General features: G+C 47.8%; 1 protein-coding gene across 1 annotated transcript in view; it reads right to left on the bottom strand.

The window, feature by feature from the left end:
• Positions 1-14828, bottom strand: part of THADA (THADA armadillo repeat containing) — a 332219-nt gene that overhangs the window by 38539 nt on the left and 278852 nt on the right. Inside the window, exons 34-35 of the mRNA XM_058668010.1 lie at positions 10997-11150; positions 6716-6847 (exon numbers count right to left, since the gene is read on the bottom strand). Coding sequence (XP_058523993.1) covers positions 6716-6847; positions 10997-11150 — 286 coding nt within the window. The remainder of the gene's footprint in view (positions 1-6715; positions 6848-10996; positions 11151-14828) is intronic.

The raw sequence follows: 14828 nt of genomic DNA, 5'->3' as shown, positions 1-14828 counted from the left end.
TGGGTCATTTTTCTTTAGAAAGGGCCTTGGTACATACATCGAATGTGGGCCACACCCTGGCACCACAAGACAGAAAGGCTGCCCTGGAGGCAGCTTTCCCGAGCAGGCTGAGAGAGTGCCCAGGAAGGGCAGGTGCAGGAAGGAGGTGTGGCAAGCCCTTCCAGGGCCTGAGCTCAAAAAAACTGAAAAATTCATAAGTTGCCTGCTGGGTCCTAGGCTGGTGGGCTGCCTTAGAGGTTCTTAGGGGCGGAAGCATCATGACTCAGCGCGAATCCCCACATGCCCCCACAGACCTGAGTGTGCTGACGGAGCTGCCTCTGTGGGCTGCTGGGAAATGTCAGTATGACCCTGAACTCCCAGTTTCGGCCTGTCTGAATGCTCAAGGACTGGAGCTCATGAAGAGTATTCAGATTTTCACACTGGCACTCGGGCCCTGGGGATGAGGGCACACATGTGTGCATGTGGGCATGGGCGTAGGCTGGAGCAACCCTTGCCTTTGTGCTGGTCTGCGTGTCTGCCTGGACTGGGTCTCGCCACACTGCTTGCCCACTCCTCTGCCCTACACCTTCATGTCTTGCTCAGGCTGCACTCTCCCACCTCCCTGGGGGTGTTGTGGTTATTTCCATGTCTCCATGGGTCAGAGTGCTGACAAAGGAGGCTCCTCTGGTATCTCCAGGTTAACCCAGGGCCATCGCCCCAGCAGCCCTGGGCTGACTCCCTGGCACTGTAGTCTGAGCCCTGGACCTGGCATGCATAGGGCTGCAAATTCTCAGCATAGGAGATCCAGACAGTGAGCCAGGAAGACTGCTGCTCTGTTGTGTCTGAGTCCACCCACACTGCTGCCCTTTATCTGGGTCTGGCTAAAGGTTTCCTAGCTCTTTCTTGTTTCAAAGGGCAGTTTCAATCTCTTCACAGAACTCGGGACTGATGGTGGTGAAAGATCAAGCCACTGACACAAACTGAGCACCCGTGGCAGACCTGATGGAAGATAGTCTCTGATCTCTAAACCTGTGGGCTTGGTGACCAGATAAAACTGAAATACATGAAAGAGAAAATGACAGCAGAGTAGACGAGCAGGATGATGCAAGGCCAGATGCCACAGTGGCTCAGAGAAAGGGGAAATCCTGGCGGGCAGGGGGCTCGTAAAGGCGTGAAGTTTATTGCATCACCCCTGAACACTCCTCCACGCGGCTAGGAGGTTTGGTGGAGCCAGGCATCAGATCAACGAAGGCAGCCTGCTGGTTTCTGACCAAACAGGGATGGGGGAAGTGCTCTATTGGGGTCCAACAATGGCAGAAGCTGCACATCCTCTCGCAGAGGGAGCCAGAGCTGGGGCTGGGGCAGGGAGGCAGCCGGTCTCTGCTAGGTGGGACATGTGGGCTCTGCCTGCATGGTGGAGGTGGGTCTCCCAATCTAGCCATCCACATTCATGTCCCTGGTTCTCTGCAGTGAATTAAACTGCATGCCCCCAGTCACCCTCCTCAAAGGGTCCTCCCATAAAAAAGGAAGGCTATAAGGGGAATCCCAGACACTGGTTCTGACCATCAGCCCTCTGGGCCAGGTACTCTTTCAATTCCCTCTTCCTCAAGAGGTGGCTTGATGTGTGTGTACCTCCCTTGTTACTCCTACCCCAAACTACCCCACCTGAGATTCACAGATTTAATGACAGAAATGTCAATGCTACTCAGGTTGTGTTTTCCCACAGGAAAGCCCCAATGCTAACGAAATCTGGTGTTTCGTCTCAAAGGTATAGGGATCAGAGACCAACCAGAGTGGAAAGGTCCCCAGGTTCTCTTGCCCTTGAGCTGGAATTCTTTCCTTAGCATGTGACAGGTTGAGGTCAAGGCCTCAGTAGAGTCCTGCTCATAGACTTTGCCTCCTAGTATGAATGTTAACCTCCCACTCCCCCAAGTCCTGCAAACAGCATGCTGTTCATACTTGGGAAAGTGCTGCCCTGAGAGCTGTTTAGGGGCTGTGGGTTTCATGCTTTCAGGTGACTTGTGGTAGCTAAAGCATGTGCAGGACAGTCAGAGTGTGGCAGGTCAAATAGTTGAACAGCGCAGCCCTGGGGTGGTGGCCGGAGGTGGTGGTTGACGGTGATTGAAACATCGAGTTATCTCCTGTAGGTCTCCTAAAATCATCAATAATTTCACACTGCTCATTTGCCCCCAAAGCCAAGCTGTGCCAAAATGACATGATAGGGCTCTGCAGTCAGGATCAGTGAACCTCACCCTTGTCTCTTCTCCAACAGGTACAGGCCAGGGTCCTCTGAGACCAATAACTTGACCTTGTTATTAAGTCTTCGGGCTCCCAGGCTATCTGGGCTGTGGTCTGGAGAAGGCAGAGCCAGTTCATTCTGTTCCCACCCTAGACAAAAGTCTCCTTCTGTCCTCTCCATTTCCAATTCCTCTCTCTCCAAGGCCTAAAGAATACCGTGTCCCAGGTCACAGTGGCTTGCAGCTTGAATGCCTTTCCTGGTTCCTGGTAGTTTTACTTCCTGGAATGCCACTGGCTGGCTTCTACATCAGTGCCACAAGCACATTAAGGTGTTTTTCGTGGATATTGCATAGGTTTGGAACCTTGAAGCCAGCCCAAGCTCTCCCTTCTCTCTCACCTTCCACAAGCAGCAGTCCCCAATTCTGCTTGAGCTGAACCTCATATGTTCACAAATTCATCCCCACCCCTCTCCAGAGGACTGTCTCACTCCCAGCTGCCAGTCGTTTTCTGTATTAGTCAGCTTTTGGTGACTCTAACAAAATGCATAGGCTACTTAGGAAAAAGGAGCTTTGTTTAGCTCATGTTTTTTTTTTTTTTTTTAGATTTGTTTAATTTTATTGGAAAGTCATAAATACAGAGAGGAGGAGAGACAGAGACAAAGATCTTCCTTCCATTGATTCATGCCCTAGGTGAGCGCAACAGTCAGAGCTGAGCTGATCTGAAGCCAGGAGCCAGGAGCCTCTTTCAGGTCTCCCATGTGGGTGTAGGGTCCCAAGGCTTTAGGCTGTCCTCTACTTCTTTCCTACGCCACAAGCAGGGAGCTGGATAGGAAGCAGGGTTGCCGGGATTAAAACCGGTGCCCATATGGGATTCCGGTGCGTTCAAGGTGAGGACTTTAACCACTAGGCTACTGCGCCAGGCCATAGTTCACGGTTTTGGAGGTTCAAACGCACAGTGCTGGCTTTAGCTCAGTTCTAGTGAGTGCCCTCTCTTCCTCTTTGCATGACCTGGTGGCAGAATGCAATGGCAGTAGTGTGCCAGGTGGGTTAGCACCAAGTGATGATATCCTGATCTGCAGTAGAGAAAGGAGATTGGGGAGGGGGCAGGTTTGCTCCTTTAGTAACAGTCCTCTCTTGAGGACTCAAGGGCTGCACAAGGACCAGCCTCCAAGAGCTCCTAGTGGTCTGAGGACCTTTGAACAGGCTCTGCCTCCTAATGTTTCCACCCTGGGTCCTGTGGCAGGCAGTTAACCTACATCCAGATCATAGCAGTCTCCCTGTTCCTGGATGCTTCTTGCTTATTCCCAACGTGATTCACTTCATACTGACCCCCGAGAGAGCTTCTCTAATGCCTTTTTGGTGACATAATGCCTCTGAGCCCCTCTCCAGACTCCCGTCACCTACAGAGGGAGGTCACTGACTTGGCACTCAGAGATATCCCAAGTGGGATGAACCCTTTTCAGGTTCATCTCTCCCTCTTCTTCCTCACTTGTATTTTGAGTACACAAGTTCAGTCACTGATACCTTGTCAGCTCCCAAGTTTTCCCAACTCCATGCTCTGGTCCTGGCTTTTCCTCCTGTGTGTTTGCATCTCATTTATTTCTTCTCTTGGGTTATGTCCTCCTGGTTCTAGATTCTTCCTAGGCCTCACAGGCAGAGTGAGTCTCTTCTGTGACCACGCTTCCCCAGCAGGCAGTACTGAAAAGTCTGGGAACAAAGCTCTGTCTGCACCCAGTCCTCACTTAGCATGTGAGGTCTTAGACACATGGCCCTCTTGTACTTTTCCATCTTTATTTAGAGGAAAAGTGTGTATTAAGTCTATTTTTTATTGTAATTGACTTCTCAAAGATGATATTAAGTACTAATATGGGGCTCGGCAGCGTGGCTTAGTGGCTAAGGTCTTCGCCTTGATCCCATATGGCCGCTGGTTCTAATCCTGGCAGCTCCACTTCCTCTCTATCTCTCCTCCTCCTCTCAGTATATCTGACTTTGTAATAAAAATAAAAAAATTTAAAAAAAGTACTAATATGATTTAAGGTAATTATTTGATTGTGGCATTTATTAAACCACTGGTTTGGGGGACAAAATAAACAATATGCATTTTTAAGGCAGTTAAGAATCAACAGTGATAAGTCACTACACACAGGAAAAACCCTCCGCAGTCCACTCTCCATAGTCCTTGAACCCTGAAGCCCTGTGCAGAGTACCCAGCAGCCAGAGCTCCCAGGGAGATGGTTAAACCAGACACCCCTGCTGGGATGAGTCAGTCGGCTCACCTGACTCAAGTGAAAAATCAGGGGGTGGTTTTCATTCCTCAGTCTAAAGCAGAGATCTGCATTTTATGCTTAAAAACCAAGGCTGAGTTACGGAGGCTCTAAATGTCACTTGTCACGCAGGGCAGCCAGCACACCAGGCAGAACCGCTTGGTCTACACGAGGGCCAACACGTGCTGCTGCTGGGTTGCTGGGCTCTTTGCATTGGAAGAAATCTGACCAGAATCTGATTTTTTTTCTGGATGCAAAAATTCACTCAGGATGAATTTTAAAAGGAGATGTTTTAATCTAACCAGGGGGAAGAAGTCATTCTGCAGTCTAATTTGTATATTGTTTAAACCAATCAGATGCTTGGCCAATATTAACTGTGTTGACCTTTTCTAGCTGTCAAACTTGATCTTACAATAAGTCATTTCACTCTGAAAGTTCTTCAAGGAGACAAAAACATGCAAGGACAGCAACTCTATACCTGTGTCTGACATTTACATGCGCACAGTTTCATTTTCCTTTGAATCATTTTAGAGTTACAGATGCTGTATCTTATTAGTCCTTAATAGTTCAGCATAATTTCTTAAGAACAAAAATATTCTCTGACAAAGCCACAGTTCAGTTACCAAGTTCAGGAAATCTATAATATTGATTTTACTCTACAGATAAGATTCCAATGTGGTTAGCTATTCTGATTAATTTCCTTTAGGGCTCTTTCCCCTTTGGTACAAGATCTGGTCCAACTAACCTGCATTATGCTGTTTTGCACTCTTGTCTTTTTCCTGCCCGCAGTTCCCCCCTTTCAAGATCCAGATGAAGAACAGAAAGATGGAGAAGCAGCTACATTTTGAGTCCTTCAGAGGCCTCACGCCACGAGTTTTATATGCGGAAGACACTAAACAGCAAATTACTTATTTCAGCTTCTTGAGAAAAACCCAAATTGGAAGGAGGAAGAGTATGGCCATATATTTTTATTATAAATTAACTTGGAAAAATTCTGAAAGAAGTAAAAGAGACAGAGCAGACTCTACAGATGCAGAGGGAAGACTTCCACCTATAAATTCATTATAAAGTCATCTTTCTTGGGAGAAATCTACTGGGTATTCTATTCCACCAAATATTTCAAGAACACCTGCCGGCACTCTGAGGGTCCTTCCCAGAAAAGCTGCAGCTGGCCAGCCTGAGGGTGGGCAGGTGCTTGCATGACATTGGCACTGCAAAGCTGCTCCTGGCTCAACCAGTCCTGCAGTGGGTATCACTGTAAGATGATTAAAAACTAAGTGCCTCCGTGTGTGCACAGTCATGCACACTCAGAAACCACACAAAGTGTGCTCCCCCAATGAGCCCAGGCCTGTGCACTGCCTTGGGGACCAGGTCTGCCTATGGAGGTGTGGGACCCTCAATCAGTTCAAGTGCTACTGGCTACTTCCTCTTCCATTCTATTGTGAACTTTGTCTCCCTGTATCAAAATGGTCTTGCTGGGATGGCTAGCTGGTCCACAGACCTTTCCCAAGCCCACCAGAGAGCAGTCACTCTTCCAGGTGACTCTCCAGGTCTGGAGGTATGACCTGGATTCTACACACCTGCCAGTCCCTTGTACCCATAGATCCTTTTCCAGCCACAGCCAGTTACTCTTTGCTCTCCTAGCATTCTTCCTCACACACAGACGCCCCCAGGCCAGGGCTGGCCCAGACCTCCCTATGGATATGAGCTCCCAAGTGCTCTTCTTCCTACTTTCCTCCTGGCTGCTGAGTTAATGACGCCACCAGATGAAGTGTCAAGCCACACTGAGTGTAACTTACAAGCCATCATCATCTGTTTCTGTCACATGTAAAAACTCACGTAGGAGTAAAAGGAAGAGCTGTGGTTATATAACCACAGATAGTCAAGATGGCCTTATTTAAAACAGATGATAAAGAAACTAGTGAAAAAAAACAAACACTGCTTATTAAATTTCTACCCTCAAAAGAACTTTTCTCTAAGGTGTCTCAGAGAAGGGGGTCAGCAAATTAAGGGTGGCAAATCAAATCTGAAAACTACCTGTTTTTGTAAATAAGGTTTTATTGGAACAGAGTATGCCCATTTGTTTATCTGTTGTTATGGCTGCTTCCCTACTAAATTCGCAGATTTGACACGGCATCAAATGGTCAAGAAAGCCTAGAATATTTACTATCTGGCTCTATACAGGAAAGTGTATCCACCCCTGTCTTAGAGGACCAAAGCATCAGAACACGGTACCTGTTGATTGACGGGTATTTTCTTGTGACATGGCAGTCGTCACGGTCTCTGTGGCTGCATCTCTGACAACTTGCTCCTCGCTCTGCAGGAGGTTGAGGACACACTTCCAGAGAGCAAGTGTATCCTGCAACTCTAGAAAACCAAAAGGAATCCGAATTACCTAGGACGCAGTAGGCAAGTAGGTATAAATGTTGCCTCAAACCCACGATGGGAGGCAGCATCACTCCATGAAGACCTGAGAATTAGACAACCTGTGTGTATAGGGAGTGCAAAAGAGAGAGCAAAGGGGGAATTGGGGTGGGGGTGAGGGGAAAGATGTTTTTGGAGGGCAAGTAAGAAAGTATCTTTTATTTGGGGGTAGGGGGAGCAATAAGGCTTTCTGGAAGTAACCAGCCCCAGGCAAGCACCCCTTCCTCCCTAAAGCTGCTGCTTGGGTGACAAAAGCTCTAGGCCCAGCTGTCTCCAATGGAGTCATGATTCTCAAAACTCAAATTTTATACATCAAGAGCGCTTTGATGAAACTAGTCCGGTGTTGAACTGAGTGTTGACCTTTTATTTCCCCTTCAATTGTGGAAATTTTTAAAAAATTTTTTAATATTTATATATTTATTGGCGAGGCAAAGTGGAACAGTGAGAACCTCTCCACTGGCTCACTCCTCAAAAGCTTACAGCAGGTGGGGCTGGCTACAGCCTAAGCCGGCAGCTGCAGCTCAACCTAGGTCTCCCACGTGAGTGACAGGAACTAAATGACTGGAGCTATCATCAGCTCTCTCCCAGGGGCTGTGTCAGCAGGAAGCTGGATCAGAAGAGGAACTAAGACTCTCATGTTGGAAGTGGGTGTCTTTTGTGTTGTTATTTATTATTATTTTATTATTTGCTTTTGGATGTGGGTGTCTTAACTACTAGGCTAAAAGCCCACCATGAGCTCATACATCCTGTCAAGCAAGTATTACTGGGAGGGGGGTAAGAATCACAAAAGGCAGCTGCCTGTGTCACAGGATGTGTGGTCCATTACCTGACGGCCATGAGTCCTGGCCAATGACTCGCTCTGACCTGCCTGTGCTAGGTGCTGCCGTGGACGACAAACAAGACAGGACAGCCCAGGCACATGACAGTGAGTAGTCAAGAATGGAGTCCTGTGGCTGTGACTCACGGGGGACTGCTGAACTGAGACACACTTCCTGAGGGCGGGCGGTGGCAGGAGGGCGAGGCTCTCGGAGGAGACCCCTGTGGTTCGGGCTGGGGCCGCTGACTGTAGAGGGCCACAGGAGACCACGGCATGCCGTCACTACCCTTCCAGCAGGAGGCAACCAGGGACTCAGAACGCACGCCCTCCCCACTCTGTCTGTCACGTGTCCGCAGGAGCCTGACATCAGGGTCACCGTAGCTGCAGTCAAACCAGGAGCAGCAACGGCTGCACACCATGGCGGGTTTCGTTTTTATCTTTCAGTTACAACTCCGCTTTACATCTTACTCTTTGAGCAGCTGCCCTTTCTAATTGTTCGTTGGGGGCTGATACTTTCCTTTCTTAGCACTTCTCCCTTTAATACGGTCAGCTGTACCCAAAACGTTTTACTCTCTAGCCTGCCTCAAAAAATTTTTTTTCTTAATTGGCTTTCCGTGGCTCTTGATTTGTCCTCGTACATGTTTTGTCTTATGTCTCAATTCTTTTTCTTTCTTTCTTCTTTTTTTCAAAGAGTCACTGGGTTCAGTGCTGTGACCCAGGGGGTAAAGCCTCTGCCTGTGAATGCAAGCATTCCATATGGGTACTGGTTTGAATCTCAGCTGTTCCACTTCTGATCCAGTTCCCTACTAATGCTCCTGGGAAAGCAGGAGAGCATGGTCCTAGTGCCTCGGCCACTGCACCCACCGAAAGACACAGATGAAGCTCTAGGCAACTGGCTACACCCGGCCCAGCTTTACCTGCAATAGTTACCTGGGAATGAACCAGTTACCTGGATGGAAGATATCTCTTTCTCTTCCCCCCTCCCCACTGGGCAGCACCTCCCTATTGTAACTGTCTTTCAAATCAACAATCTTCAAGAAAACAAAACAATGGGCTCAGCACAATAGCCTAGCGGCTAAAATCCTCGCCTTGAATCCCATATGGGCGCCATCTCTAATCCCAGCAGCCCTGCTTCCCATCCAGCTCCCTGCTTGTGGCCTGGGAAAGCAGTGGAGGATGACCTAGAGCCTTGGGACCCTGCACCCATATGGATCCCAGAGGGAGGCTCCTGGCTCCTCGCTTTGGATCAGCTCAGCTCCAGCCAGTGCGGTCGCTTGGGGAGTAAATCATCAGATCAGAGGTGGAACAATTAGGACTCGAACCAGTGCCCATATGAAATGCTGGCACTGCAAGTGCATTACATGTATGCCATTAGCCAACATGGATCAGCTGCCTCACTTCTGTAACATTCTCCTGTGACCAGTGATTCAGTATGAACCAATGGCTTTTATCTAGAACAAGCAGCAGATGATGGTCCAAGTCCTTGGGCCCCTGCACCTACATGGGAGACCCAGAAAGAGCTCCTGGTGTTGAATCCGTCCAGCTCTGCTCATTGCAGCCACTGTGGAGTGAATCAGTGGATGGAAGCGTTCTCTCTCTCTCCTTCTCTGTAAGTTTGCCTTCCAAATAAAAATTTAAGTCTTTAAAAAATGAAAAAAAAAAAAAAAAAAAAAAGAAAGAAAAAGAAAGAAAAGAAAACCAAGCTTGGGGCAGGGTATATAGCTTGGATGCACATAGGTGTGCCTGGGTTTCTATCCAGCCCTAGCTCCTGGATCCTGCTGACGGCAGACCCTGAGAGGCAGTGTGATGGCTCAAGTGACTGGGTCTTGCCACCCACAGGGGAAACCAGACCAAGTTCCCAGCTCCTGGCTTCAGCTGTGGGCATTTGGGGAGTGAACCAGCGAATTTCTTGGATAGAAGATCTTTGTTGGTGTTTCTCTCCAGTATTCCCCAATTGTTCATTTTTAAAAAAGCAAAACAACAACAAAACTCCCAAAATTAGGGCTGAAGAAATCCTCAGGAAATTAAAAGCATAGGAGTTAATTGTGTTAATTTTTCAAACTGTATTGTTCAGATTTTTGTATTTATTTATTTGAAAAGCAGAATTACAAAGAGAGAGAGAGAGAGAGAGAGAGATCTTCCATCACTGGTTCACTCCCCAAACGGCCACAAAAAATGGGAATGGACCAGGAGCTTCTTCTGGATCTCCCAAGTGGTTGCAGGGGTGGGGCCCAGTACTTGGCCATCCTCTGCTGCTTTCCCAGGCACATTAGCAGCAAGCTGGATTGAAGTGGAGTTGTTGGGACATGGACCTGCTCCCATATGGAATGCTGGTATCCTGTCTGGTGGCTTTACAAGCTGTGCCCCTTAAAGCTTAGTTTTCTTAAATATCCTTGACACAATCTCCTGCCCTAATTATTACTCCTGAAGCACAGGGGGTATGAAAAGCATGAAGAGAGACATGAAAGCAAAGAACATAAAAGGAAAGTGGCTAAGACCTGAACAGCCATCTGATTTAAGCACATGTCCCTAAGATATCCTCAACTTAAAAACAAATTCAGGGACAGGAAGCAGCAGCCTAAATAGTCACGTAAGCTGGCAGCCTGGAATTCTTCCTGGAGTTGTCCTTGTATGGCGACTTCAACACTGGGTCCTGTTCTCTCTCCTTCCTAAATAACATTGGAAATGGTCTTCTCCTCTTGCTCACTGCTGCTGCTCTACTCTGACTCAGTCATTTCTCCTGGTTACTGCAACTGGCTTCCTGGAAAAGAGGCCAGTTAGGTGTAGCCTCGAAAGGCAAACAGAAGTCAGTCAAGCAGTAGTGTGTTTATAGAGCACTGCTCCCTGCTAATGACGCATGGGGCCCTGGTGGGGAGTGGCGTGATGAGGTGGGAGGGCCAGGGACACACCAGGAAGGGCCTCAGGAGCCCTGCTCAAGTGTGTGTAGGTTTTATCCCAAAGGCAATGGGAACCCACTCAAAGGTTTCAGCAGCGGATAAAATGATTCGATTTGCATGTCAGAAAGACCGCAGCAGTTCTTTGGAAGCTCTGTGGAGAATGGCTTGGGGGATATGACCGACCGAGAGAACAGAGGCGAGCTAAGAGGCTGTTGGTGGAAATGATTGGAGTGTGAACTGAGACTGGAACATGTAAAGGCACGTGATTCTTCTTTTGATCATCTTCCCTTTGCTTTCAGCTGCGAGACTCAACCTCTAGGCACAACTGTTCAGCAGACCCCACCTCCCCCTAGCACCCCAGTATCCTAGCATACTCACCTAGAACAGGATGGGGAGCGGTGAGAAATAGGGGCGCAGTGCCTGTGAGGATTTGCGCAGCAGCCAGCCTGGACTCTGTGGGGAGATGGTCTTCGCAGGACAGGACCACCAGCCGAACCCACTGCTTCAGTTCAGGGGCTATGGAGACCCTGCTCTGAAAGTACATGACGCAGCTGTTAGGAGTTACCAGGTGCAACTGTGGGCTGCCACTGGAGTAGGGCTGAGTCACACCCAACTAGGGCTGCAAATCATGTCTTCACTGAGTGAAAGTTTTTTTTTTTTAAATCTCAACTAGGAAAAAATATACAAGCCCAAGGAAGAAAACCTGACTCGTCTCAGTAATATGGAGTTTCTGGAACTCAAGACACAGAGTTCTCTTACAGCACTGCTGTACTGAACAGCCACAGTGAAGGCCCTGTTTGTGGGAGAAGCCTGGGGGCGGCCAATAAGAGCCAGATACATCTCTGATCTTCAGGAACTGACCCTGAATTCTGGTTGGGTCTGGGGCCGTTGTAGCTCAGGTGAGTTCAGCCTAATGGTCAGCACTGGCCATGGGATCTGTGTGCTCCCAGGTCAGGGGTTTACTTTTCTTGCTAGCTGAACAAAGACAAGACAGGGGCAACTGAACAATGCCCCATGATTATAAGGTGGAAGCCACATGTTGAGGACACCAGAATGACACAGTAGAAACACCTGGGGACTCAACAAAATCAAGCCAATGTAACCACCACGGACTGCTTCCATCTGGTTTAAGCTACAGCATGCAGGAATTTCTGTAACATTTATAACACTGTTCTAAACCTGTTCAAACAAAGCCCTGTTGTTGTTTTTCACAGTTAACAGCTTTATTGAGATACCATTCACATATCATACAATTCGCCCATTCAATGTGAACAAGTCAGTGGACTTTTGGGGTATTTGTAAACACATGCAACCAACACCACAATCTATTTCTGAATCTTTTCATCACTATAAAAAGAAACCACATGCCCTTTCGCTATCATGCTCTCTTCCTCCCTTTCCCTTGGTCCCAAAAACCTGCTGATCTACTTTCTGTCTCTACGAATGTGTCTATTCTAAACATTTCACAGAGAATCAGGCAGCACGTGGCCTCCTGTGATTGACTTCTCTCACCGAGCATATGATATTCAGGCTTCACCTGAGTATTTACTTCTTTTTAAAGATAAAATAATATTCCACTGAATGGATATACCACATTTTGTGTACCTACCCATAGTGGCTGGATATCTACATTGTTTCTATCTTTTAAATTCTATTTTTTCCTTTTCCTAAAAATGGGATGGTAATTCCAGAAGCACTCTTGCTCCTGCTTTGGTTTTAATGTCCTCTCCCAAAGTCACATTGAAAGTTCATAGCCATTGAGACAGCACTGGGATAAAAATGGTCAAAAAGTGTCGAGGTCATCAGGATGGAGCCCTCATGAGGGATAACTGCCATCATTTGAAGAGTGAACTAGCTGTCATGAGAACAGCCTTCTTATAAAAAGATCTCTCTTGTATTAGTCTCTCTCCACGTGGTGTCTCCTGCCATGTTGTGTGGCAGTAAGGCCCTTGCCAGACACTGCTTTCATGCTCCTGGATATTCTAGCCTCTGGAATGTGAGAAACAAAAATGCTTCTCTTTGTGGATGACCCAGTTTCTGGGAGTCTGTTATAGCAGCAGACAATGGACTGAGACAGTTTCCGTATCAACCAAAAACTTTGTTTTCAAAAATGTGACTACTGGGCCCAGCGGCGTGGCCTAGCGGCTAAAGTCCTCCTCGCCTTGAACGCCCCGGGATCCCATATGGGCGCCGGTTCTAATCCCGGCAGCTCCACTTCCCATCCAGCTCCCTGCTTGTGGCCTGGGAAAACAGTTGAGGATGGCCCAATGCATTGGGACACTGCACCCGCGTGGGAGACCTGGAAGAGGTTCCAGGTTCCCGGCTTCGGATCGGCGCGCATCGGCCTGTTGCGGCTCACTTGGGGAGTGAAACATCGGATGGAAGATCTTCCTCTCTGTCTCTCCTCCTCTCTGTATATCCGGCTTTCCAATAATAATAAAATCTTTAAAAAAAAAAAAAAGATATTTTTATTGGAAAGACAGATATACAAAGAGGAGAAGAGACAGAGAGGAAGATCTTCCGTCCAATGATTCACTCCCCAAGTGACCAAAACGGCTGGTACTGCACTGATCCGAAGCCAGGAGCCAGGAACTTCCTTTCGGATCTCCCACACAGGTGCAGGGTCCCAAAGCATTGGGCCGTCCTCTCCTGCTTTCCCAGGCCACAAGCAGGGAGATGGATGGGAAGTGGAGCTGCTGGGATTAGAACCGGCGCCCATATGGGATCCCGGTGCGTTGAAGGCGAGGACTTTAGCCGCTAGGCCACGCCGCCGGGCCCATCCAATAAAAATATCTTAAAAAAAACAAAAACAAAAACAAAAATGTGACTACTGATTTTTCAGATCATCTCCGAACTCACCTGATGGCATCTTTGGCTTTGAGGAAGATATGAACTCCCAACACACAAAGGAACCAGCTTCCCCCCTGGAACGTCTTTGGTGTGTTTCTCCATAGTCTTGTTCATTTTCCTCTCCCAAGAAAGCGCTTACTTTTTATCAAGTGTGACTTCATTCAAGGACCAGTGACTTCAGATGCACGTGACAACTAAACATCTGGATAAGAATGACATCTCTGGGCTGTCTAGCACTCTTTCTTCCTTGCCTTCCTCCACTGCTCCTGACATGTTTTTGACTTTTTGCATATCTCCTAGAGGCCTCCTATGTTTGGCCCCTGGGACTGCCTTTGAATAGTAGAGTCAAGGAAACTTTGCCTTTGCTGATTTTCATTCTCTGGTTTCATCTCTGCCTGCCTAGGTTCTCCAAATTTAGGCACCTCCTCTATGTTGTCTCTCTTAGCCACCAAACACTCCCTCGCTCCAGGTTCCCCCAGCCCATCACCTCTCTACTAAGGCATTTAATGTAACTGTCCACTGCATTCTGTCTCTCTCATTAGACTTCCACCTCCAGTCTGCCCAGCTCTGTACCTCAGGACTCAGAATGCACAATGTTAAACCCCCACAATCACAGAGTGGTAATGGTATCCAAGATCTTTAGGCGGTGTTACAGTATCTGTCTGCCACTGGTAATCCTGCCATGGTAGTACCTTTCTTGTCTGTATCAAGTGTGCATATATTTGTCTGGAGGCCATCTTGTTTGCTTACTTCAGTTCCATTTCCTCACCAAAGCACATGTAAAACAGGCAGAACACATATAGGCCTGAACCCAGAGTCAGCTGAGTAACAGTCAGGGGAGAGACTCAAACTGTACTGAGGGATTTTCTTCTTCTTTTTTTTTTAAGATTTAGTTTTTAAATGTTTTTTAAACTGGAAAGTCAGATATACAGAGAGGAGGAGGGAGGGAGGAAGGTCTTTCATCTGATGATTCACTCCCAAAACAACCGCAACTCCCCAGGCAATCGGAGTTGAGCCGATCAGAAGCCAGAAGCCAGGAGCCTCCTCTGGGGCTCCACATGAATGCAGGGTCTTAAGGCTCTGAGTCATCCTCAACTGCTTTCCCAGGTCACAAGCAGGGAGCTGGATGGGAAGTGGAGCTGCCGGGATTAGAACTGGTGCCCACATGGGATCCCGGTGCATTCAAGGCGAGGACTTTAGCAGCTGTTAGGCTACTGTGCTGGGCCAGTGATGGATTTTCCTACTTAGATTAGTAGGTTGCAGTCCTAAATATGCTTGGAACTGATTTGTTTATTCCTCTTTAAAAAGAGTTAGAAAAATAAAGGAAGAGAAGGGGTTTGGGCATATGTGAACTGTGGGA

The sequence above is a fragment of the Ochotona princeps genome, chromosome 8 (genome assembly GCF_030435755.1).
Source record: "Ochotona princeps isolate mOchPri1 chromosome 8, mOchPri1.hap1, whole genome shotgun sequence".
Lineage (NCBI taxonomy): Eukaryota > Metazoa > Chordata > Mammalia > Lagomorpha > Ochotonidae > Ochotona > Ochotona princeps.
The sequence above is the reverse complement of the archived record's forward strand: the minus strand, read 5'-3'. Positions and strand labels throughout refer to the sequence as shown.